We start from the raw sequence: 27,254 nt of genomic DNA, 5'->3' as shown, positions 1-27,254 counted from the left end.
CACATAATTAATTAAAATTTCGTCTAAATTCGTTAAATATTATGTTGATTGTTGAAGTCATCGGATAAAAAAAAACTATACCGACCAATAGCCTATATCTATGCTTTATCACTCTGGCAGTTAGTATCTATTAGACATAACAAACGTTATTCAACTGAAATTATGCACTATTGCAAACAAAGTTTACAAATTTACGTACAAAACATATTTATTAAAATATGCTACCCTTTCGTTTTAGCTCCGGAAATGATTTGTATATTACCGTTATAATCGGCGATTGTAAATTTACATAGTACAACATTATAACCACTTCTTTGTAACTGATAGTACCGTAACAGTTATACAGGTTTATCTACCTGTGTTTGAGAAACGCCGAAATCCTTTAAATGCATAAAAGACGCATCAACGCTCGTCTCCTGGTATTTAGGCCATATTCCAATAGGAAATGCTGAATCTAATATATCTGTTAGCCAATCTTGTGTTACGTATAATAATAAGATCCCAAACAGCGTTTAAAATGCTTCTGTTGCCAAATAAGAAAAAAATATTGCAGGCAACCACTGAATATTCATGTGTTTAATTTGTGTTTATAATTGTTTTCGCGCCCGGCGGTGAAGAAAAACATCGCGAGGAAACCTGCATGTGTCAAATTTTATAGAAATGCTGCCACATGTGTTTTCCCCCAACCCGCATTGGAATAGCGTGGTTGAAAATGTTCCAAACCTTCTCCTAAAAGTGACAAGAGGCCTTAGCCCAGCAGTGGGAAATCTATAGGCTGTTGTTGTTGTTGTTGTTGTTGAAGACTTGTGTGCGAAAGATTATTACACAATTAGTGAGTTTATGATTGATAGAACACCTTGGGAATGAAACAATTGACTCCTGGCTATTTCTATTCATATTCAAAACATATAAATAAAATAATTTAAAAAAAGACGCGCTGTTTCTTTTGTCCTTTCTTCTCAGGTCAAGGTATCTTTTTTTTCGAAACGGTAGTAGTGTTTGATTTGACTATCAATAAGTATAATGCTTGCATATTGAATAAAGTTTGAACCCACAATCTCAGTTCTAACTGGGTCATCTCGTCAACCTACAGTCATATTAAACACATATTCGCAATCAATATGGATAAATGTATCGCGACATCGAAACGATGGTCAATAGCTAAGGAGTGACGTACGTATAGTACGACACAACTCGGCACGGCACAGACGTAGCATCGGCAAAATTCGTAAAACCGATCACATCCGAATTGAGTACACTACCCCAAATTATCAATATTTATTTCTTATGTGAATCTTTACACAAACTTTACAACGTCTTATATCATATGACCTAATATATTCGTCAATTTGACACGTCGACATAATTGAACTGACGCGTGAATCTATAGCGACGAATAGCGTCGAATGGCGCTGTATAGGGCGGCTGTTTCTAACGGTTGTGTGAATCGACAGTAATCGATTTCATTTCCCGATACAGTATCTAAGTTGTGTCGTATTATAGTAACTTGTAATATCATATGACCTAATATATTCGTCGATTTACATGCACTTGCTTTCTCGGGTCGAATTGACGCGAAAATCAATAGCGACGAATAGCGAGCTATTACTATTGGCCGGTGCTGCATCTAAGTTGTGTCGCTCTATACATGATTACGCACCTCGCGCACGTGTCTACTAGAAAACCTTCGCAGTAGCATTGCCTCGAGCGCAACGCGAATAACAAGCAGACCGATCGACCTTTATACTTACCTTAGATGTTACTTTACTACTATTTCACCAAGATTTAGGTAGTATGTTGTTATTATTATTTAAATAGCAAAACCTCTTTTGATATATTAATTGTTTTTATTGAGTTTATTTGCAAAAAAATCTTGGAGTTTTTTGGGCAATCAATCAGAAAAAGTTAAAATGACACATATAAAACCGCCTGTCCGATTTTGGTGATTTTTTGGTGTGTTTTTATTGGGATGCTGGATGGTTTATATTAACGCAGTAACGTGATTTTCGTAGGCAGTAGGCAGACATCAGAATGCTTTCAAGAACAACAAGCAATCTGTTAACTGCTAAATTTATTACTGTATACATATAGCGACGCTAAGGCTGTATATAAAATAAAACTAATGTATTCTGTGCGAGTACACGTCATTGTCAATTTAAAATTAAATTAAATCCAAAGAGAGCCGGTCTTAGGTTTTGAAGTTTGCGTCCCTCTAGTTCATAATAAATATCATAGATAGCAAGCTCTCGACTAATTATATCCCTTTGTTTCAATGTCAAATTTAAACAACAAATAAACATTGATTTTGGTGTTCTAGAGGTTGGATTAGACTTATGTCATTTATGCTGGCAGGGTCGCATATACATCATCACGATATTAACATTAATATCAATTTAAATAATTGTATTACACTATATAACTTTGTATTTTCTAAATGTTGAAAAATGTAACTACTGAGTTTATTGCCGGTTCTTCTCGGTAGAATCTTCTTTCCGAACCGGTGGTAGCTTCACTTAATTGTAAAATGACAATTCAAAAGTGCTTGTAAAACCCTACTTGAATACAGTTTATTTTGATTTTTTTACTGATAGCATGCGTAAGCGATCCCGTGGCGCCCGCTGAAAGACGGAGAGGGTACCGCTGGTTTTAAAGTGGCTATACCCGGTGTGCCTGGGCGAAATCGGAGTCCACGGCACCGGGGATTTCCACATAACCCCTCCCTTTCACTTCCATCACAAGGGGGAAGCGCATAACGCGTTTTTCGTACGAGAAAAAAGACATGTCATTTACAAGCTACGTAGCTATTGTAGCTTGAGTCTATTTAAGTAAAAACATGTCCGGATAATATATGTATATATAATACACATAATACTGGAGTGGTAAAAGAAAATGATCAGGCTCTTTGCTATATAATTACGAGACTTTCTAGTTTCTATTAACTGACGTTGAAGTATCGGCTTGACTTAGACATTCCCTTCGTATAAGCGATACAATTTTTGACGGAAGATTATTAATATAAATTTCTCATTTAATCAAATTAAAAACTACGTCCGAGTGAAAAATAAATCGATGAAAAAAAGCAAGACCATTAAAATATCAACGGTTCTAGTAAGAGTAATTGCAAAACAAGTTTTAAAATCATTTTGCCGCCTTATTTGATAATGTAACTATGCGTCACAGTTCTTCTTAAAATACACCAATTCCATTCGAATTTAAAAATCGTGTCTTCTTGTAGAGGTGTAGAATTTACATCATTACATACGATCATCAATGCCCAAAGACGCTTTACAAAAATATAACAATATTCAATAATAAATAAGGCTCGATTCAGGATTTCCTGAATTTATTATTAAATAATTACTTAATATTTATTAACGAGAACTTTGACTTCGTAAAGTAAGTAAAGTAAAGTAACAGCTTGTAAATTTCCCACCACTGGACTAATGGCCTCCTCTCCCATTAAGGGGAGGGCTTGGAACATATTCCGCCAAGCAGTTCCAATGCTGGTTGGTGGAATGCATATGTGGCATAATTACGATGAAATTAGACATATGCAAGTTTCCTCACGATATTTTTCTTCACCGCCGAGCACGAGATAAATTATAAACACAAATTAAGCACATACATATAGTGGTTGCCTGAGTTTGAACCCGAACTTTTTCAATATTCATTCATTGACTAACGATAGTCCAAAACTATCGATAATATTGTTGTTACCAATAGTATTGCTTACAGAGAGCCAGCGATGATATCTGTCTGACAATCTTCTCCGTATGAACGCTGTTATTCTCCTCTCGTCCGTATAATTCGTGTTTTGAACACAATTTGTGACTTGTGACACGTTCTGACTTAAATTACTTACGTTCTGCAAAGCAATACTTTCCGTGGAAACATCGAATTTACTTATATTACCACTTACCGCTGATTTTCATGATCATTTATTGCGCTATAACTCAGCAACTAATTATTTTGCAAGAAAAAGTCTTATACAAAATTTGTAGGAAATTTCATGTTCTCCAAATGTTTGAATTAAAATTCAAACATTTTTTTCGTATCTCCAAAAATTATTGAGCTACTTTACAAAAACAAAAAATTTGGTGGTATAAAAAAGATGGGAAATTTTGTTCACTATAAAAAAGATTTCTTCAGTTTTTTAACGTAAAACTTACCGTTTCCGAGATATATGCAAAAAAACGTTTTCCAAGATGGCGGCTAACGCTCGCGGTTTCGGACGACAGAAACTCGGTTTTATACTTAGGAGGCGCCCTCTGACATAATCCAATCGAAAAATCACGTAGAAGGATTTTATGCAGAGCGGATATCTATAAATCTGGGACTAAATGTAGTACAACCGATATCCCGAATAGTTTTCAATCTCAAATATCCGATATTTCTTCAACACAGATATATTCTTCTATTGTGTAACAAACTGAGTAATTAGCGTTAGAAGTCATTTTAGATAAGTCGTTAAAATATACCATGTCATGATTATGCTAAGCGACTGCACTTATGTTTATCGTAAAGATAATAGTACAAGTTACTTTGTCATATATTTTTAGTCTAATACTATGTATATTACAGTCCTAAATAAACGCAAATGATCGACTTGTTTTTTTGTTACGTCATAACTACTCAAAATACAGATGCTTATAATAATCTTCGTTCAATATAGAGGTAATACATATATTATGAAAAAATAAATCTATCACTGGTACAGGAAAAACACATCAGACGTAAGTAGAAAGCGAAAAAAAGGCACCGGAACTTTCTTTTTAAAATGTATTTAAAATATATTTTTAAGGGCGCGGCGAAGGCGATCCTTACACTCAAGATGTATCAAAATAAAAGTATTCTTTATTCCAGAATGATTCCAGATGTCACGATATCTTGAATAAATGTGAAGCTACCAACTTCAGTTGTTTTTTTTCCACCATTTCTATTGGAGAATAGCTTCTTAGATAATGCACATAATTTTATTTTTAATACATTACTATATGATAGCAATATATTTATATATTATGTTTATCTATGCTATGTTCAGGATGTACCTTTTACACCTGTTTCCTTCCTCTAGCTTAAGGATAACTGAAAAAGATCGCGATTTTAGCTATAAGGTCGCCTCCTGTGCATATTTATTGAATGTTATTTATGTACTAGTGTTCAATTAAGAGTTTTACTACTGAGTTTACTACTGAGTTTCTTACTGGTTCTTCTCGGTAGGATCTACTTTCCGAAGCAGTGCTTCACTTAATTGTAAAATGACGATTCAAAAGTGCTTGTAAAAGCCTACTTGAATAAAGTTTATTTTGATTCGATTTGATTTGTATTTTATTTTTAATTTGAGTGCTCTAATAAATTACATTCTGATTTAATGAATTAGGGTCCATTCATCTATTAGGTAAGACGATTTATGGTGGGTCGATCATGTATTATGTTTTCTTTCAAGGGACTGAGAAGTATCGATAGTTCGATAAACAAAATTGCGCAAAGTTAAAAATATTTGAAAAGAAGCCAGAGTAACGCGCGTCTACCGCGGTTCATTCGGATGCGTAGCTTTAGAATTTATCTCCTTTGTCTGCGGGTGCCAGGACGCTTTATAAACTTGTAAGACTGGGTTTGAGGGTAAGATGATCCAGATAATCAAAATAAACTTTATTCAAGTGGGCTTTTACAAGCACTTTTGAATCATCATTTAACAATTAAGTGAAGCTCCCACCGGTTCGGAAAGTAGATTCTACTGAGAAGAACCGGCAAGAAACTTAGTAGTTATTCTTTTTCAACATTTAAAATAATACAGTCATTTTAGTTAATACAATTATTTAAATTAATATATCCTGCCTGGAAGTCAACAGGTATTAATTCCACGCCTTTTTATCATCTGCAAAATCTTGTAATCATGTCTCAAGCCCAGTTTTCGGGTTAAGGAAGACTTATAGAGTGCCTTAGTCATTTGTGTGACTCTTTAAATAAAAAAAAGCTTTAGAATTTTTATTTAAAAAAATAAACATTTAAAATAAAATAACTTTGAAAAATAAACCAAACGTGTAATAATATTTTCCTTTAGATTATTACGTAATACATACTAAACCCCACTGTTTAGCTATTCTTATTTTTTCTTATAATAGGAATGGAGGGGAGGGGGGTGTAATCTAGCGAAAATATAGTCTTATGTAATAAATAAATGGTCCCTTATATCAAGCAGTGCATTGCAACTCCCTGATGATGGTAATGATCATAAAAGAACTCAGTCTACTGTCAAGACGATGACGATTTAGGCTCTTTAGGCGGTTACGTTAGACTTCGGCGAGTTGTGTTATGCAAATTGCATACTTAAAACGAAACGAGCGATCCGATGCAGCCGCGTATGCATTGCGTCACAGCTTTCTTACCGCCTGATAAAGTGTTCGTAAAACATCATGATTCATAACATTGGAATACATCGTAGTGTCCATTTAAATGATGAAAGATTTTTAATGACTATTTTTACAACAACAGTAACAACAACAACAGCCTGTAAATTCCCGATGCTGGGCTAAAGGCCTCCTCTTCGTTAGAGGAGAAGGTTTGGAACATATTCCACCACGCTGTTCCAATGCGGATTGGTGGAATACACGTGTTGCAGAATTTCTATGAAATTTGTCACATGCAGGTTTCCTCATGATGTTTTCCTTCACCGCTGAGCACGAGATGAATTATAAAGACAAATTAAGCACATGAAACAGCGGTGCTTGCCTGGGTTTGAACCCGCAATCATCAGTTAAGATGCACACGTTCTAACCTCTGGGTCATCTCGGCTATTTTTATTATTTTATTAATTTAATTTAAAAAAATGTATTGTAAAACTCAGTACTACCGTTAGAGAGGTTTTACTAATATGCAAAACGTTGGAACACTGTCACGCTTTGAAATTTCACTTTATTCACGCCCAAGATGATTTCCACTTCAAAATCCACTTAAAACAAGCTCCAGCCGTAGATGTACAGAAAAATAGTAAGATTCTTTATAGCAGTTTACTATATTGATAGAATTTAACAAAATTATGTTTTATAATGCAAGAAAAAGTTACTGACTGGTTAGAGAGCGGTCCAACGGTTGTATAAGGAAAGGTAAATAAAAATAAAGTAAATTGTCATCGACAAACTCAGATTCTAACCTATCTAATGTATATTATACTATTTAACAATAAAAATGTTATTCAAATAAAGTTTCATCAATTTAGCACCATGTGAAAATGAGTGACTTGCAGATTACAATTAAATGAAATCAACACAAAACATGATAAGATTTTGAAATTTTCTAACAAATCTTTTGAATAAACGCTAATTTCGCGGGACATTTCTAGTTATTATTAATAACTCCACGAGAAAAATTTGTTTAAAATAAAAAGAGACAGAAATATAAAGAAAGGGAGGGAAAGGTCTGGAAGAATAACCCTCTTAACGTGACGATTTACCATTTAACTTTGGCGTACTTTTGTTCCAAAAATCTTTGAAGTCTTATACATCGTTTTGTTGACCTAAAATCAATGATTTATAATCAATGAGATCATCACCCGCGACTAATCACAGATGACCTCACCTTTAGGCACAGTATTGTCGACTGTATTCAATATGAAACAAAACAGGATGTATAGTACGACATAACTTAGATGTAGCATCGGCAAAATTCGTAAAATCGATCACATCCGAATTAAGTACGCTATCCTAAATTATCAATATTTACTTCTTATGTGAATATGATCTTTTCACAAAAGTAATAACTTGTAATATCATATGACCTAATATTACATATTCGTTAATTTGACACGTCGATTTACATGCTTTACACTTGCTTTCTCGGGTTTAACTGACGCGAGAATCTATAACTACGGATAGCGTCGAATGACGCGATTGGGAGCTATTTCTATTGGTATAAATCGGCAGTAATTGGTTTTATTGAATTTGCCGATGCTACATCTAAGTTGTGTCGTACTATACCTATATAATTCATTTCACGTATGATACGGTAGTTATGTCCAAAATACAGTCGATTATACGTAAAAGTGGATCAGGGTGAAACCGTTTTAAAACTGATTTTTTTTCTATAATGAAAAACCAACGAGTCAAGCTGTGATCAATAGCCGTTTTGGAGAGAACTTGCTTTAATAATAAGCGACATGACTCACTGCTTAAAATGTTAACAGGAAAATAGGTTATAAAATTCACTAACCTTGGAAAATCTTGACGAATACAAAAAACTTCGTAACATCTGCAACAGAATGTGTAGGGATGCTAAACGCCGCTATATTCACAGTAGACTTCAGAATACTTCCCAAGCGCAAGTTTGGGGATTCTTACGGTCATTAGGTGTGGGCAAAACCACGGATAGCTTTCAAACTACCGTGGACCTCAATGAACTAAATCAGTACTTCAGCACGCCACCTATAACATTAGATCCTGACACTAAGTCTGCTACACTTTCGTATCTATCTAATCTTGTTCCACCAGACCTGCCCCCTTTCACTTTTGAACCAGTCTCGGAGGAAACTGTTAAGAGGAATGTCCGATCTATCTCCACAAAAGCTATCGGTAGCGATAATCTTAGCCTGGATATGATACTTCCTGTGCTGGAGGATATTGCACCTGTGATCACTCACATTATTAATTTCTCACTTTCGTGCAATATCTTCCCAACACTCTGGAAGAACGCCTACGTTATCCCGCTACCGAAGACCTCCAATCCTTCCTCTTGTTCTCAATACCGTCCCATATCTATACTGCCTATCCTATCAAAAGTCCTAGAATCTATAGTTCACAAACAACTGTACTCCTACTTTACCATCAACAACCTCATGTGTCCTTTCCAATCCGGTTTCCGTCCATCACACAGCACCGTTGGAGCACTGCTGAATATAACCGAGGACATTCGGTATGCTATGGATAACACCAAGCTTACTGTAATTGTTCTGTTAGACTTTAGTAGTGCTTTTAACTCTGTAGATCTTGACATTCTTCTTGGTACCCTCCGAGCGGTTAATATTTCTTCCTCTACCATTGATTGGTTTCACTCTTATCTTTTCGGGCGCCGGCAGTGCGTGAAAACAGAAAATTCATCGTCTGATTGGTCTAACTTATCTGCCGGTGTTCCTCAAGGCGGCATACTCTCTCCACTTCTCTTTTCTGTTTTCATTAATAACATTTCACGTGTCATCTCTTCTCCCTTTCATCTGTATGCAGATGACTTACAGCTGTATCGTCATTGTCAGTTGTGTGAGTTGTCTGAGACTGTTGACTGCCTAAACGAAGACCTCTTGGCTGTTCAGTTATGGGCCAAATCTTTTGGCTTACTGGTTAACCCTGCCAAATCACAAGCAATGATCATTGGTAGCAGTAGGCTAAGAAGTAAAATTGACTGGCCATCTGTGCCCTGTATCAAGTATGCTGGGGTTCCAATAGCCTATCATGATAATGTAAAAAACTTGGGCCTGATCATTGACTGCAACATGTCTTGGACGTCTCATCTCAACGATGTTAGTAAACGTATGCATTTCACGTTTCACTCTCTCAGACGTCTCCAATATTTTCTCCCTTTCAACACCAAAATTATGCTCGCTCAATCTCTTCTTCTCCCTATTCTCGACTACGCTGATGTTTGCTTTCTGGATGTGACAGAGGAACAGCTTAATAAGTTAGAGCGCTTACAAAATCTTGCTATTCGCTTTATTTTCGGGCTACGTAAGTACGACCATGTGTCTCTTTTCCGCGCTCAACTTAAATGGCTGCCTATCCGATTTCGCCGTGATATGCACATCCTTTCGGTCCTTTTCAATATTCTCACAAACCCTAATATTCCTGTATACCTCAGCTCCCGCCTCAACCTGCTTCCTCCTTCAACCCGCTCCAGGCGTTCTTGTATCACTATGATGCTCGATGTGCCTCGGAGTAACAGCAAATTTCGACTTCAGTCGTTCACAGTACGAGCTCCGCTACTATGGAACAAACTTCCTAAATACATACAGGACAGTACTACTATCGATATGTTTAAAAAACGAATAAGACAGCATTTCCTGACACAAGTTTACCCTTCATCATAAACTTTGATATTAATACGTGTATATCTATGTATATTATATATATCTATATATATCTATATATGTATATATATATTATATATATGTGTATGAATGTGTATTTATATAAATATTTTTTATAAGTAATTATGTGTGTAATAAATAGAAGTATATTTTTATTTGCTATCCATTATATATAAATATATCAAATCTATCTTATTTTAGTCTGCACTACATTGCCCGCTGATTGACTCTTATCACTCACCTCCATAGGTTGACTGGAAGAGATCTCTTTTAGAGATAAGTCCGCCTTTGCTCATGTTTTTTCTATTTTATTATTTTCTGTAATGTCTTTTTAGTGCAATAAAGAATATATATATATATATATATAACCTTATAATTTAACTAATAGGATTAATTATATAAATAGGTGTGCCCGCGAGCTTGTGTGCGTTCAAATTTAACAAAAAATAAAAGTGGCCTAAGTTACTCCTTATCATATCAGTTATCTGCTAGTGAATGTCCCGTCAAAATCTAGCCGTTCCAGAGATAAGGCGGAACAAATAGACAGACAGACAGACAAAAATAGTAAAAAATGTAATTTTAGTATATGTACCGTGTATACATACATGCATAGTATGTATGCATTATTTTTTTATTTTATTTAGCAGTATGCATTGAGTAAAAAAGGGTTATTTTAATATTAAAAACAGATACTTCAATTTTATTATATGTATGTATAGTATAGAATAGTATAGTATAGTATAGATAGTCGAAAATTTAAATATATTTATTTATATAGAAACCGGGGCGCTAGTCGTTAATTAATAAAGTCACATTTTATCTAATTTGTTCATTTCTTGTTCGCTTTCAGATTATTAAGCATAACCTATACATACTGTGAATAATTTAATTTAAACGGAATTAAGATATTTGTAACACCGACCACAGATAAAAAAAAAAACAAAAGAATAAAAAAAACTATTCGCGCAAAAAATCACGAACGACTTCAAGGTCGAGTTTATTAGGCGATATTAGATGATTTACAGTTCACATACAAATCTAGGTCACCGGTCGGATGAACTAGATTTTTTTTATGGTATAGGTTGGCGGACGAGCATATGGGCCACCTGTTGGTAATTGGTCACCATCACCCATGACGCTGTAAGAAATATTAACTATTCCTTACATCGTCAATGTGCCACCAACCTTGGGAACTAAGATGCTATGTCCCTTGTGCATGTAGTTACACTAGCTCTCTCACCCTTCAAACCGGAACACAACAATACTGAATACTGTTATTTGGCGGTAGAATAACTGATGAGTGGGTGGTACCAACCCAAACGGGCTTGCACAAAGCCCTACCACCAAGTCAAAGAAATAGAAATAGATTTATTAGTACATTAAACTCAAAATAAGTAGTAAGTAAGTGAGTCAAATCTTACAACTGATTGTAATTAGTTCCATAGGTTAATTCGGCTGCTAATTTATAATGGTTACCTATCCATTTTTATTCTATGACGATCGAACTTCAAGGGAACTGCATCATTATGATAGTAATACAATGACTGGCTTATTAGTCTAGTCAGTGCCGGATTAAGCAACTGCCCGTACAAAATTATTTCACTCTTTGAAACCCTTTCGCTTGATATAAATGATCTTAGTAGCAAAAGTTGTAACGATTCAAGTTTTTATCTTATCAAGTAAATTTAATGCAACATATCTTAATAAATTTCCCCACAACCAAACTACAACCAGACCCAAGACAACCCATGTACCCATGAAAACCGGTGTATACATTTCGTCGTAATTCAGGTCGTAATATGATAAGTTGGTGGGACGTACTCCGATGGGCTCGCACAAAGTCCTACTACCAGTAACTTTTCCACTACTTTTCGGACTCTCTTCTGCTACTGAGGATTTTCGTCTGCAGAACCCAATTTTATTTTTATTACCAGGATCTTAGGAAGAAACGAGCCGTTTCACTTACTTGTATGTCAACGACACCGAAGAAGCTGAAGTTTGTCTTGGGATCCACGTCGTACGCGAGGCGCACGTCGTAGTGCGAAGGTATGACGTCACCAGGCAACAGGTACTGGGAGCTGAGCTGGACTGCTGCCAGCATGCAAAGAGCTACACGCCACCCCATTGTGATATCTGAAACAATGGAAAATAATCATTAATTTTATGCGTAACCATTAATGCAATTCTTACTATATAGCTGCTAATCGCAGTTGTATCGTGATGTTTAAACTTTACTAATATTATGAATATGAAAGTCTGTCTGACTGTTGCGCTTTTAGTACTAAACCACTGAACTGATTGTGACGGTACTAGAACTCCAAGGATGGCCACATTTTTATGCCTGACACTTTAAGACAAATAATTAAAGGCAAGCGAAACTATGGGCAACAACTCATTCACTAAATCATTTGAAATGTCTCCCATAGTATATCATATTGTACTACCCAAGAATTAAGCTATTTTATTTTGATATTTAACCAACTTTAATTAACTGAAATTATCACGTAATTATCATGTAACTATGTCTCAGTCGATTGAAAAAGAATGATTTAATATTCGACAGACAGGAATGCTATATCGTAGCATTAAACAAATACGTAGAATAATTAAAAATATTTATTATAAAACAACGACGTCCAACAATACAACTCGTAATTTAAATATAATAATTCATATTTAAGTGCCCAGTAGAAGATAAAGTAAATAATTTACGTTAATACGAAATGTCAATACCGATACCGACTAAATCAATCAACTTGAACTACATTTAAGAAAAAAGTTAGCAAAAAAATCCCTTTGCCGAATAAATCCAAACTTCTATACGACTAATACATATATACTATTATATATATCCTAGAGGATAATGGGAACCGACAATCCAATTCTAAAAAATATAAGTGCTTGCTAAGTGCTATAAGGTACAACAACAACCTGTAAATTCCCACTGCTGGGCTAAAGGCCTCCTCTCCCTTTAAGGAGAAGGTTTGGAACATATTCCACCACGCTGTTCCAATGCGGGTTGGTGGAATACACATGTGGCAGAATATCTATGAAAAAAAATGCAGGTTGCATGTGACAAATCCTCACGATGTTTTCCTTCACCGCTGAGCACGAGATTAATTATAAAGACAAATTAAGCACATGAATCAGCGGTGCTAGCCTGGGTTTGAACCCGCAATCATCGGTTAAGATGCACGCGTTCTAACCACTGGGCCATCTCTGCTCTATTATATCTCTATCTCTGCTATAAGGTACACTTGTACCTTATAAAAGCATCCTTACGAAATTGAATTTGAGGACTCACCAAAAATCGTTTTATCCAACACAATTTGCTTTATAAAATTTGAATGACTAAAATACACATAACAAAGTTGAACAGCAACTGATGTGTAACAATAAGCGTGTATGTATTTATGCGACCACTTAACGTCTAAAACACATTTTACTACATAATTGAGGTTACACACTGACCGTGTCGTATGCATATCACATAACATTATATACATACGTTAAAGATACATACATACGTTATGTTATTTATGCATCCTGACGAGAGCTGATGGCCTTATATGTCATGATATTGTTTTAAATATCCTCCAGGACAGAGAATAGGAGGAGGAGCAGAGATGGCCCAGTGGTCAAACGCGTGCATCTTAACCGATGATTTCGGGTTTAAACCCAGGCAAGCACCACTATATATATGTGCTTAATTTGTGTTTCGATTCATCTCGTGTACAGCGGTAAAGTAAACCATCATGAGGACACCTGTATGTGTCTAATTTCATCAGCACATTTCACCAACCCGCATTAGAACGGCGTGGTGGAATATGTTCCAAATTCTTTCCTTAATGTGAGAGGAGGCCTTATTTATTTATTTATTTATTTAAACTTTATTGCACAACTATTTAACAAAAAATAAATTGAGCAAAAGGCGGGCTTAAAGCTATATAGCCTTATCTACCAGCCAACCTTAGCACATGCAAGAAAGAACACCTTAGCCCAGCAGTGGGAAATTTACAGGCTTACTTTAATTTAATTTACTTTTTTCCTCCAGGACATATCTGATGGGGAGTCAATGTTTTCTTGTAATGCTATAGTTAGCAAACGAGCAAGAGGCTCATCTGATGGAAAGTGCATACCAACAACTATGGCCATCTGCAACCACAGCGGGTTTTGTATGTTTTCACACATACACAAGACCGGCACTTTTTTACGGAAATTAGTATGGTCTTTCCTTGAAGGTTCCTATGTTGTATTGGTTCGGATAAACTGCTAGCGAAAGAATGACTTAAAAATTAATGGCTATGGATTTTCGGACACCTAGATGGTGGTGGTTAAACTTAACGGCGTTTTACTAGTTTTTAAGTGTGTAGTTATAATGATTGTATCTATTTCCTAATCTCCCTATTTTTGATTAGTATTCTCCACTTTTCTCTACTATAATGTGGATGTATTCTACTTATATATTTTCTTGAATCACCTTGTTTATTGAATACGCTAATGCTAAATACAAAAAAAAAGAATTAAATGCATTTTAAGATAAAACATATTTCTCCGCAAGTCTATCAATATCCATACTGATATTATAAATGCGAGAGTGAATCTGTCCATCTGTCTGTTTGTAAATTTGATAAAAAATTGGTACAAAGCAAACTTGAATCCCAAGGAAAGACATAAAAGACTTCGAAATCCACTGACGACAGCTATATTATGCAGCCAATGATAAATAAATACCTCAATAATTTCAATAATTACCTCAGTGTAAAAACACTTTATATTATAGAATTTTAAATCATCAATACTAACCTAGTTATGCGAATTTATTATGTTAATACTATAATTGCGATACAGACCCCGCATTGTATTTCAATAACTTCGTACTTCAAATGCATGTGTTAATTTTAATTAGAAACAGGAACTATCGTTGGCGTATCACTGAGGCTTCTTTTTATCTTAATTTCATAGAAATTCTGCCACATGTGTATTCCACAAGGAATAGCGTGGTGGGATAGGTTCCAAACCTTCTCCTCAAAGGGAGAGGAGGCCTTTAGCCCAGCAGTGGGAATTTACAGGCTGTTGTTTGTTGTTTTGTTTGGGGGGATGCGTTTGAATGAGGTAGGTATCGTAAATCGTTTTGTGCTTGCTATGATTTATGAGTTGGAACCTTTTGACTTCCAGGCAAAATATATTATTTTAAATAATTGTATTAACTAACATGACTGTAATTTTTAAATGTTGAAAAATAGTAATGAGTTTTTTGCCGGTTCTTCTCGGTAGAATCTACTTCCCAACTGGTAGTAGCTTCACATAATTGTTAAATGACGATTCAAAAGTGCTTGTAAAAAACCCACTTGAATGAAGTTTATTTTGATTTTGATTTTGGAAAAATTTACACATGCATCAGAACAACGTGAGCTAATTGATAAGTTAATCTTTGCCTTTTTCAACGTTTTTATTAGTAACGCCGTTGCTCTCCAACTTTGCACACGTTTGGTAGAAAGACTGGTGAGTGACCGATACAGTTCGAGATCTAAAGAAATTGCTACTATTAATTTGTTATTTTTCTTACAATTTTTCCGGATATCCTATTCGTGCTGTTGTTATATTTTATTATGTACTTGTTGTCACAAATCGTGTTAGTTTTAGTAGATTGTCATTTTAGTGGGCTGTTTGTCATGAATTAGGTAAAGAGAGTATGACCTTCCTCGGAGTTCAAGCTAGTTTCACAACAAATTTTATCAAATTCGCTTCATTGGTTTGGTCGGGTCGCGTAATATTATAGTTTAGAAGTATAGATAATTTTCATTATCTTATTTTAACGTGACCGAATTTTTGAAAACAATTGTAAATTGATTTCGAAATTTGCATTGAACTCTATGACGACAATTTCTAATATCAAAGGCTCTCAATACGGTTCACTTGCTTTTTTAAGGATTTTTACCAGAGTGTCCTGTGCATGAACTGATTCGGCTTATTCTTAAGTCCCAGATCAATTTGAAGAAAGAATAATCAGATAGCGAACGAAACTATGGGATGAAATTATTTCAAGGGTCGAATTTAAGATATGATTTATTTCCTCAGATTATTATTTTGAAGTAATTTAATAATAATATTTAAAAAAAGTGTTTTTATGACTATTGCTATTAAACTAACTATTAATTAAATCGCTCAGACGATCCAGTCACACACACACACACACAAAAGTTATATAAACGGGTCTAGAATTGATATGACTGTGTGTGTTGTTATATCTTCCATAGGTATATAAATTTATAATAATTAATATGAGACAACATCACATACATTAATCTGATCTCAAGAAAATCGGAAGTAACGACGGTACCACAAATACCCAGACCCAAGACAACATAGAAAACTGATGATAAACTACATCGACTCGGCCGGGAATCGAACCCGGCGTACACATCATTCGACCACGGAGGTCGTCATATATATGGCGTTCACGTTTCTCTATAATACATTAATTTAATATCATGACATTGACACTGTATTAAAATCCTACAAATAATAATAACATATAAACAATATTGACTTTTGCAGAAAACATAAACTATTACTTATTTATCGAGATAAATTTTCCTTATGTGAATACTTAACCTACTTATTATATGCTAAACCTACATCTAACAACCTTTTATAGCTAGTAATTATATATGTTATATACATATACATGTTATGTATAAATGAAGCAACACTTAAGGCAGCTATAAAATATACACAAATCAAATACGAAGGCGAGAGTCGAGACGGCCCAGTGGTAAGAACGCGTGCATCTTAACCGATGATTGCGGGTTCAAACCCAGGCAAGCACCGCTGATTCATCTCGTGCTCAGCGGTGAAGGAAAACATCGTGAGGAAACCTGCATGTGACAAATTTCATAGAAATTCTGCCACATATGTATTCCACCAACCCGCATTGGAACAGCGTGGTGGAATATGTTCCAAACCTTCTCCTTAAAGGGAGAGGAGGCATTTAGCCCAGCAGTGGTAATTTACAGGCTGTTGTTGTTGTTGTTGTTTGTAAATACAAAGGCAAGCTGTATATTTGTAAGGTTACAAAACTTTTCTGATAATTTTAAAGGATTACAAATCTTGGGAATAAAACGAATGCCTTTGGAATGGAATAAAACTAATCCAGACTTAACAATTATTTGATTTTTTAGACTTCTAATCTATATTGACGACCTCCATGGTCGAGTGGTGTGTACACCGGTTTTCATGGGTACGCCACTCTGAGGTCCCGGGTTCGATTCCCGGCCGAGTCGATGTAGATTACCATTAGTTTTCTATGTTGTCTTGGGTCTGGGTGTTTGTGGTGCCGTCGTTACTTCTGATTTCCATAACACAAGTGCTTCAGCTACTTACATTGGGATCAGAGTAATGTATGTGATGTTGTCTCATATTTATTTATTTATTTATATATATAAAAAAATTGGAGTGTCTGTATGTATACACGGTACATATAACATAATAACATTTTTTACAATTTTTGTCTGTCTGTTTGTTCCGGCTAATCTCTGGAACGGCTGGTCCGATTTTGACGGGACTTTCACTAGCAGATAATGATATAATGAGTAAATTAGGCTACAATAACTTTTTTTTGTTAAATTAAAACGCTTACAATGTCGCGGGCACAGCTAGTAAGTTATATTTTTGTCATTTGATGTTATTTGCTCCGTTACTCGATATGGTGAAATTACGTTTAAGTTTACGTTAGTAACTTAAGATTTTGATTGAACCGTAAAACACGTGGTCACATGTATCAATCAATCAAAATAAACTTTATTTAAGTAGGCTTTTACAAGTACTTTACAACATTTTCATCGTCATTTTACAATTAAGCGAAGCTACCACCGGTTCGGAAAGTAGATTCTACCGAGAAGACCGGCAAGAAACTCAGTAGTTACTCTTTTTTAACATTTAACATTTAAAAAATACAAAGTGATGTTAGTTAAATACAATTAATTAAATTAATATATCATATATAATAAAAAATAATTAATAAGTATATCAAGTCAACAGAATGGGAGAAATGTGAACCGCATGGTGCCGCCTTAATCTGGTACTAACCAGTTTCAACTGTGTCTTATAGGACACGAACCGTACTTTCTTTCTTGTTTTTATCAACTACGAAATCATTGTACTCATTCCATCACTTACGGCGCAGTGGATGAAACGCAGAGATAAACAAAGATCGAGATTCGAATCCCGACATTATTTTTCAAGTTTCATATCGTCAAAGAAACTTGTGTTAGATTTGTATCCGTCACACCGCGATAGACAAGCGTGGCGAAATAAGCTCCGGCCTACTCTCGTTTTAAAGAGGCCTTCTCTTTAAAAGGAGAGTAAGTACACATTTCTATAGTATAGTATAAGTACGTTATACACTGCTTTTGGGAGCCACTAACTCTTAAATTAAAAATGACTTTAAAACTTTCATTTATTTATCGTTTTACCTCGCGCCTAAAAATGCGTGAAAACATTACATTTTCCTTACTTATTAAAGCCTTGCTTTTAGTTTCGTGTGCATTTATTTATTATTATTATTAAGCCATTCATTTTTGCTAAGCTTCTTATTACCTTTAATTACTCGTAATCTTGCGAATTATTTCAAACCAGAACGATTGAGCTTAAGCATTGCATTCTTAACGCTGTTAAAAATATCGAAAAAAATCACGTTTGTTACATAGGAGCCCCTTTAAATATTTATTGTACTCTGTTTTTTAGTATTAATTTTTTATTCTATATAAAATTTAAGTTTCCAACTATTTCAAAGCTTCGTTAGATACAGTCTGATGACTCACGGACAACTGAGTCTAAGTAAGTTATTCTCGTTTTACTCTATAATTACGAAACCCTAAAAAGCTTATTCATAAACTTACATTTATATTTAGCAATGATTAGCATTTATCAGTTAATGATAATTATTTTTTTCCATATTATTGACGAAATCTACTATCTATTTCCTACTTTATTATATTAATATAATAAATCAAATATATTAAATACTCAAGTACTACATAGACGATATGAAATATTTTATCGATTTATTGAATATCACTAATATTAATATTATATCTAAGCTATCTATCTAAGCCGGAATACTGCAGTACTGGGTACTCTTGTGTTGTGGTTTGAAGGATGGGTGAGCCAGTGTAACTCCAGACACTAGGGAGGTAACGTCCCAGTTACCAAGGTTGGTGGTGCATTGGGGATGTATGGAATAAATAATATTCCTTACAGTACCATTATCATTGTGAACTTACTATCAAACAAACTATAATACACCAACAGCCTGTAAATTTCCCACAGCTGGGCTAAGGTCTCCTGTACCAATGCGGGTCTGTGAAATACACATGTGGCAGAATTTCTACGAAATTAGACACATGCAGGTTTCCTAACTATATTTTGCTTCACCACCGAGTGTGATGGGTGCCGTTCAGAGGTGCTTGCACGGGTTTGAACCTGCAATCATCGGTTAAGATGCACGCGTTCTAACCACTGGGCCATCTCGACTCATCCATCACATGACTTTTCCGTCTTTGTTAGGGACAAAGTCATAAAAAACACATAAAAACACTAGCTCGTAGGTGCAAAAGTAAATGGTAGTTTTCTCCAGCGAACATTTGACCATGACACTCTTTCCTGCGTTAGCTCATTAGCAGTGATTTCCCGAGTCAAGGCAACGTCAGTCATGCGGTAAAAGTCGCTGTCTTTATTCAGGGGTGTCTCCAAATGGGTCGCATACATCGCTGGGGTCACTTTTTGTGGACCGCAATACACGAAAATAAGTTTACTAGACATCATTGTCATTATAATTATACATTATTTCATTATCATCATTACATAGTATAAAACAAAGACGCTTACCTCTGTCTGTCCCTATGTATTCTTAGATCTTTAAATTTACGCAACGGGTTTTGATTTGATTTTTGTTACATTTGATAGAGTGATTCGAGATTAAAGTTTTTGTATATAGTACATGCACAATATATAAACACTGATAATTTTAGAAGTTTCTAATGTGATGTCTTAGTAATAGTAACAAGAGAAGGTTTGGAATATATTCTACCACGCTGTTCCAATGCGGCTTGGTGGAATTCTGACACATGTCAGAATTTCGATAAAATTAAACACATGAAGGTTTCCTCATGATGGAAAATGATAAATACAAATCAAGCACTGGGCCATCTCAGCTCCATCCATGTGATGTTAATAAACAAATTCTGTAGTATAAGTATTTAGTATCAGTGTTGCACCTGTGCGAAGCCCTTTGCTAGTATAGTATAAAACAATGATCGCTCGATAATTGACGATAAAAATATGTTATTTTTAGAAATACATATTATGTATATTAATTTAAAGCAAAAACGCGCATTGCTTTCAATTGCTAACAATACAGGGCATTGCTTTCAATTCTTTTCATTATTATATTCATAGTCTTATTTCAATAAAACACATATTAAACATATCTTACAAAGACAAACGAACAATCACCTACAGTCTTGCAAGTGAACCATTTTCAACGTCAAAAAACAATACAACACACAAACCATGTGATCCAATATGTCTTATTCATAGACCAAATAAGAACAGAATCTTTTTTTTTTATATTCGACAACATCACATACAATACTCTAATCTAATCTAGTTGTGGAAAGTCAAAAGTATATTATAGTTAATATATTATAGTATACTAGTTATAACTAGTTTTATTTCAATGTGTAATAATCGCGAAAATTTAAGACAACATTAAGTCAAAAATAACGACGGTAAGACAAACACCCAGAGCCAAGACAACGTAGAAAACTAATCTTTTTCTACATCGTTTCGGTCACGAATAGAACCCAGGACCTCGGAATGGCGTACTCATGAAAACCGGTGTACGCACCACTCGACCACGGAGATCCTCATATTGGCGATTACCGAACAATTGATAAGCCCAGATGGGCTTGAAAAACCGTTGTCCATGTATTATATACAAAAACCTTCCTCTCGAATCACTCTGCCTCTAAAAGAAAACCGCATTAAAATCCGACCCGTTAGTCAATTAAGTTCGGCGCCTCTGGCCTCGAGGGTCGTTTATGCGTATTATGTGTATAAGGAGGCCTCGTTTATTTATTTATGAAAATATTTGAAAAAAATTGAGAAGTATCTTTTCTAAAAAAGAACATATGGTATACAACTAGTTATACGTGGGATATTGTTAATTAGCAAGATGTATTTATTGTGAACAGTAAAAACTAATCGTCTAAATGGTTTTCATGAGTACGCTGGGTGGATTTACACAAGAAAAATTTCCTCAAGTAAAAAATTAAAAAAATTGAAATCACGTTGGAATGCTTGTAAAACTAGATAAAACAATCGTAGAATAACTAAAATTCTCCTAAAATGTGATTAGACTAATTTTTATCGCCTAAATCGGAAAATATTAGCATTTAAATAAAAAGAGGTGAGATGGTGTTGACGACTGTGGTATGGCGATGATTTACACATGGATGGTGATGATCTTAAGTGTATGGTGATGACACTTTATACATGAATTCACTATTAAATGACAAGTTTTAAGGAAATCAACTTTATTAATGATTAATCAACAACAAATAAATACAAAACAGTCTAAAATATAAAGTATTAAACTTAGTAGGTACTTAAACATTTTTTTCTTAAATCAACTTATTATATTTTTATATTAATTGAGATTTAATTTGTTTTTTTTTTTGGTAATCAGTCTTATGGAGGTAAAATTATATTTAATGTCTTTACCTTTCCGTAATTAGGTATTTTATTCTTAATTATTATCACGTAATCATCAAATTTCTCAGTTTTTACTCATTTACTTAATCAATAGTCCTTTAGATGTTTTTTTTTTCATAATTTCGCAATCTTCTCACACTTACTAATCTACCTGCATGCAGCCATAAAATTTCGGACTATTTTTTTTGTATTTGGATTAATTTGTTGGAGAGTATTTTTATATTTGAAGGCCCTGCTACAAGTACTTTTTGATTAGTTTGTAAATTGGTAACGTTACAAAGAGTTCGACGCTTTGTTGTTGCTAATATAGTGACATGATCTCTGTCTTCGTCCTGATTTATGGTTATTGCGGCTGAATGTGGTATTTTTATAAAACCTAAATGTTTTCCATGATCACATATCTGGCCACATGTACATTTGAAGCAGCTAGATGATCTCAAAGTTAACCTATCACAGTGAAGTTGCCACAGGACCTGATGTACTTTCAGAGTACCCTTAAATGTATCAAGTTTACTGGGTATTTTCTGTTCTCTCATCCGCACGTCAGTTTCGTTTACAGCAATAACTGTTACATTGGTGTGTGTTTGCAAGACAGTCATAAATTTATCAATACTAGTAATGTCTGTGCCATGATTCACTAGAAAATCAGCTGTCCTCTTGACTACAGCCCCCACCCCATCTGCGGCTCCTTTTCCGTGGCCAGCTTCAGTGTAATTCCATGTGACTGTTGTAATTTGTGGGAAATCTTGGCAAAATTGTGATAATATAAAAAACATGTACTTATTTCTATATTGTGATGTAGGCGAATCTGATTGGAAATGAAGTGTGTCTAGAAATGGATTAATTTTTATACTTTCTTTTATCAGAGGTAAAAGATGTGCCCATATTGATGGAGCGTCATGTCTTAGACATTCGCTGACGGTGCAGACTGATGTTGGTTTTATATCACTGCTATGAAAATCAAAAGCATAAATAACGGCAGTATGGAGGACAATTTCTTTGCGGCTCCCGCCAAAATGTAATGACTGAACTTCACTAGCTGCTTTCATTCTATAATTTTCCGAAAAGTCGACATGTATGACAGCAGAATTAACAGTCAAAGAATTTTTTAATTCTTTCAATTCACTATATTGTGTATAGATTAAGTAACAGTGCTCGAAAAATGACTTCATATCTGTACCCAACTCATTGATAACTTCGAGAGGTTTTGCTTTAATTTCGTCTTTCTTGGTGATAGTGATAGTTTTAGGACCTTTTTTTGTTGAAATTAACTCTCGGGATCGTATCCATTTATAAAAAACTATCTCAGCATCATTAGAGAACTCATTGAATTGAATATTCTTGCGTTTGCAGAGACCGCATTCTCTTTTAAGACATTTCTCTGCATATCTTGAACAACAAAGACTTTCCAGCAATTCGTGATGATTCTTCTCTCTAATGATTCCCACCTTAAATAAAGATTCCAGCTTGAGATCAATATTAGCATGTACTTCACACATGCATGTGTCTCTTTGCGCCGCAGTGGCTGGCAATACCCAGAATGGACGACATTTCCAAAACGTACAGTAGCTCACTCTTATTTTATGAATCTTCATAAATTTCTCGTGTAAATCTTTTATCGAACTTTTGAGAGTCCTTTTCTGCATTTGTGTTTTAAATCGTGTAATATACTGTTTCTTTCCGGGACATATCGTACTGTTTGCATCATCAACATAAAACTCTTTTATTAATTTAGTGATCTTTGTTTCTGGTAACATTTTGGTTTTCTGTGTTTTCAAATTTTTTCTAAAGTTAATATTTTTGGATTTTTCTTTGGTTTCATTGAGTTTTTGCCCATAAATATTTTGTGTTAATCGTTTATTTTCTTTTTTCAAATCCATAATTATTTTTAACAATTGTCTTCGTTTATTGTATTCTAAATATCGAATTCTTTTAATTTTTACTGAACAGTTACATTTTGACTTGATGGGTGTTGTTAATGGGTCCTGATTATCCTGTTCTAAATGATCTTTTGTAGTCGTCTCATTACTATTATCGGGATTCACCAATATTGGTTTTAGTTCAATAGTCTTATCTTTTGCTTCATTTTTTTTCTTTTCCCGATATCTTTTAGCTGCTTCACGCCATTTCTTGCGCTGTACTCTCTGCTCTCTTGGACTTTTTTCATTTATTGATACGAACTGACCTAATGCCTCTTTTCTGTATTTATATCTTTTCTTTTCTTTTTCTTTAATAATATTGTATAACTCAGGATCCTGCTTTATGGTGGCATATTTTACACGTTTATTAATAGCTATATTTTGTTTTGCTAACTGAACTTCTCCTAGGCTTTTTTTTGTTTTACTCATACTTGTGATCTGAAAGTAAACAGTCATATTAATAGAGCGTACAATTCTAAGGGTAGGGTATAACATGAAGGGACCATTACGAATGGTGGTGGCTGATGCTAAGTCCATTCTTAGTTTGCTATAAACTTATACTGATGCTAACTCTATTCTCGGTTTGAAATAGAAAATAACTTAGATATATACACCGTTCGTTAGCATGTTGAGCTGAGATGGCCCAGTGGTTAGAACGGGTGCATCTTAACTGATGGTTTCGGGTTCAAAACCAAGAAAGGACCTATATATATGTATGTGCTTAATTAACTTGTGTTTATAATTCATCTCGCGCTCGGCGGTGAAGGAAAACATTGTGTGGAAACCTGCATGTGCATAATTTCATCGAAAATCTGCCATATGTGCATTCCACCAACCCGCGATGCAACAGCGTGGTGGAATATGTTCCAAACCCTCTCCTTAATCACGGAGGAGGCCTTAGCCTAGCAGTGGGAAATTTACAGGTTATTACTGTTACCGTTTGTAAATAAGCCAAACATAAGAATAAAGAGAACTTGAAACGCTATAAGTAAAACCTACCATAGATAACTTACTCTAATTCTTTATAATAACAATTTAAAAGAGTAAATAAATAACATTTGATGTTGGGCTGGGCTAAGGCCTCCTCTCTGATTAAGGAGAGTGTTTGGAACATATTCCACTCTTAGTGTAAGTTTCAAGCAAATTAAGAAAATCGTCATTACCATACGCCTGTTGTCATCACCGCTCATTAATTATAAACGGTAATGATGCGTATGGTGATGACAATTAGGACGTTACATCGATTTTTCTAGAAAAGTAATAATAATAGTAGGATACTGCTACTCTTTTTGGCATCTCCACTTATAACTAAGTTTATATACAATTTATCGTAAACTTATTGAATGTACTTACCTTGAATGTAAAACTTGACGGAAATGACGTGACTTTGGCTAAACACAACTTTTTTGGACACTTACTCAAAATTTTTGGTGTCGGACCGCGTTTCGGCAGACTTGCGTCTCCTTTCACAGTTTGCTCAGAACTGAGGAAGCGGGTCGGGGTATCGCGTGCCCCGCAAATGCTATACATACGTAACTACCTCCACTTTGATGTTTCTGTGACGGTGTTGACGAAAGTCGGTGCTAATTTTTTATTTATTTATTAATTATTTATTTTGCGAAGAAATTATTATAACTTTTTTTTAAATATAGATGCAAATTGGATAAATGTATATCGTCAATTAAAATCTGCTTCTTACGTGGGGTAATCGATTTATTTGACCGCAAACTGTAAGAGTCACATTTTTTTGCCAGGTGGTGATGATTTTGATGGATGTATTAATTTTGTTAAAAATCATCTGTTGACTTTAAAGGTGTTTGGATTAAAGTGCCGTATAAAATAAGTACATATAAAGCCTGTAAATATAAAAAAAGTAAAGATATTTGGCAGTATAATTTTTTTTATAACCTCCACGTGATTTTTCATCGTTTTTGTAAATCCACCCCGCTACTCCGATGTCCCGGGTTCGATTCCCGACCGAATCGATGCCGAAAAGTTCATTAGTTTTCTATGTTGTCTTGGGTCTGGGTGTTTGTGGTACCATCGTTACTTCTGATTTCCATAACACAAGTGCTATAGCTACATACATTGGGATGATAATAATGTATGTGATGTCCAATATTATATTATCATATTAACTTTTTTTTATTAGGTGCTTTTTTGAACGAATGCTTCTAATAGGACAATGGCTTGGGGTGAAAAATGCGTAAAGCTTCCTACTTTAGTTTTTATGATTAGTCTTTTCAAACTTCTTGACCAACCATTAAATAGTGATAATTAATATCTTATAATATTATAAAAAAAATATACTAATAAATTACAACGTACAGTCAGAGTAAGAAAACATTCGTCATATTTCAAGATAATTCCTTTATCAACTGTTAGTACCTTTTGAATCTAAACATGAAATCATTGCGATGCAATTCATTCTCGATCGATAAAGCAGATTATCGCTCATACTGAGCACACGAAAATAGATCTTAAGGTGACGAACCTTTTCTTACCTCGACTGTACATAAAATATAAATCCTCCCACAGAAAAAAAAACTTACAAAACACCTTTTACTTTCAATACTTCTCAACGTATTACCTCAGCCAACATCGTGAATAGCTTAAAGGAATATAAATACGCGTTACGTTCTTTTTTACTCTGTATCTGTATACAATTGTTTATATACATAACGATGCATCTATGTAAAGATTGGCCTCTTTCTAACACTCGAGAAGCTAGCTATGGTATCAAGGTAGCCCAATGTATTTATTCAAGAAATAAACGCTCATTAGTATTTAATATCTACAAGATTGATTTAGCATGTTTGATAATTAAGCGTCAATAGCGTAATAATTTAGATTCTGAACAATTGGACTCATGGTCTCACTCCTATCACGAGCTAACAGTTCCTTTATATGGGATATTATTTAAAGATTAATGATTACAAAACTTTGTTTACGAAAAATATAACTTTATCATTAAAGTAAAAAAGTAAAGTAACAGCCTGTAAATTTCCCATTGCTGGGCTAAGGCCTCCTCTCCCATTAAGGAGAGGGTTTGGAACATATTCCACCACGGTTCCAATGCGGGTTCGTGGAATTTCGATGAAATTAGACACATGTAGGTTTCCTCGCGATGTTTTCCTTCACCGCCGAGCACGAGATGTATTACACAATTAAGCACATATATATATAGTTGTGCTTACCTGGGTTTGAACCCGAAGTCATCAGTTAAGATGCACGAGTTCGTATCACTGGGCCATCTGAGCTCACTTTATCATTATTATTAATTATTCTCCTACTCGATAAAATGCGTTTCAATGAAGGTCCTTCTGTATCTTTATATACTTTAAATAAATAAACATTTACGCCCACTAGTAATACTGACGATAAATACAAAATTTACAATTACATAAACGTCCGTCTTACATAAGGTATCAATAAACTTACCTGTTACACAAAAACACTAATAAAAATGTTTAAACGTAAAGAAA

The 27,254-nt window shown here is 34.6% G+C and overlaps 2 protein-coding genes across 4 annotated transcripts in view; both read right to left on the bottom strand.

The window, feature by feature from the left end:
* The window catches only part of LOC124539691 (thyrotropin-releasing hormone-degrading ectoenzyme-like), a 40,273-nt gene that overhangs the window by 5,015 nt on the left and 8,004 nt on the right, over positions 1-27,254 (bottom strand). Inside the window, exons 1-2 of one of the 3 annotated variants that reach the window (XM_047117016.1) lie at positions 13,377-13,531; positions 12,039-12,205 (exon numbers count right to left, since the gene is read on the bottom strand). In XM_047117016.1, coding sequence (XP_046972972.1) covers positions 12,039-12,197 — 159 coding nt within the window. In that variant the 5' untranslated portion in view covers positions 12,198-12,205; positions 13,377-13,531. The other 2 variants (XM_047117018.1, XM_047117017.1) reach the window with 2 other exon arrangements.
* Positions 21,840-25,401, bottom strand: LOC124539689. The gene is made up of 2 exons (XM_047117013.1): positions 25,123-25,401; positions 21,840-24,207 (listed from the first exon to the last, which is right to left on the bottom strand). Exons 1-2 carry the CDS (start codon positions 25,297-25,299, stop codon positions 22,027-22,029), a joined length of 2,358 nt encoding a protein of 785 aa, XP_046972969.1. The 5' UTR covers positions 25,300-25,401; the 3' UTR covers positions 21,840-22,026.

This window comes from Vanessa cardui, chromosome 23, assembly GCF_905220365.1.
Source record: "Vanessa cardui chromosome 23, ilVanCard2.1, whole genome shotgun sequence".
Classification (NCBI taxonomy): Eukaryota; Metazoa; Arthropoda; class Insecta; order Lepidoptera; family Nymphalidae; genus Vanessa; species Vanessa cardui.
Note: the sequence above shows the minus strand (reverse complement) of the source record. Positions and strands in the feature narration are given on the sequence as shown.

Bases quoted from the DNA above. Each gene is read 5' to 3' on its own strand.
- LOC124539689 (XM_047117013.1), bottom strand. From the start codon at position 25,299: ATGTATAGCATTTGCGGGGCACGCGATACCCCGACCCGCTTCCTCAGT. The intron at 24,208-25,122 runs GTAAGTACATTC...GTTTACTTTCAG, and splicing joins CGTCAAGTTTTACATTCAAG to ATCACAAGTATGAGTAAAAC.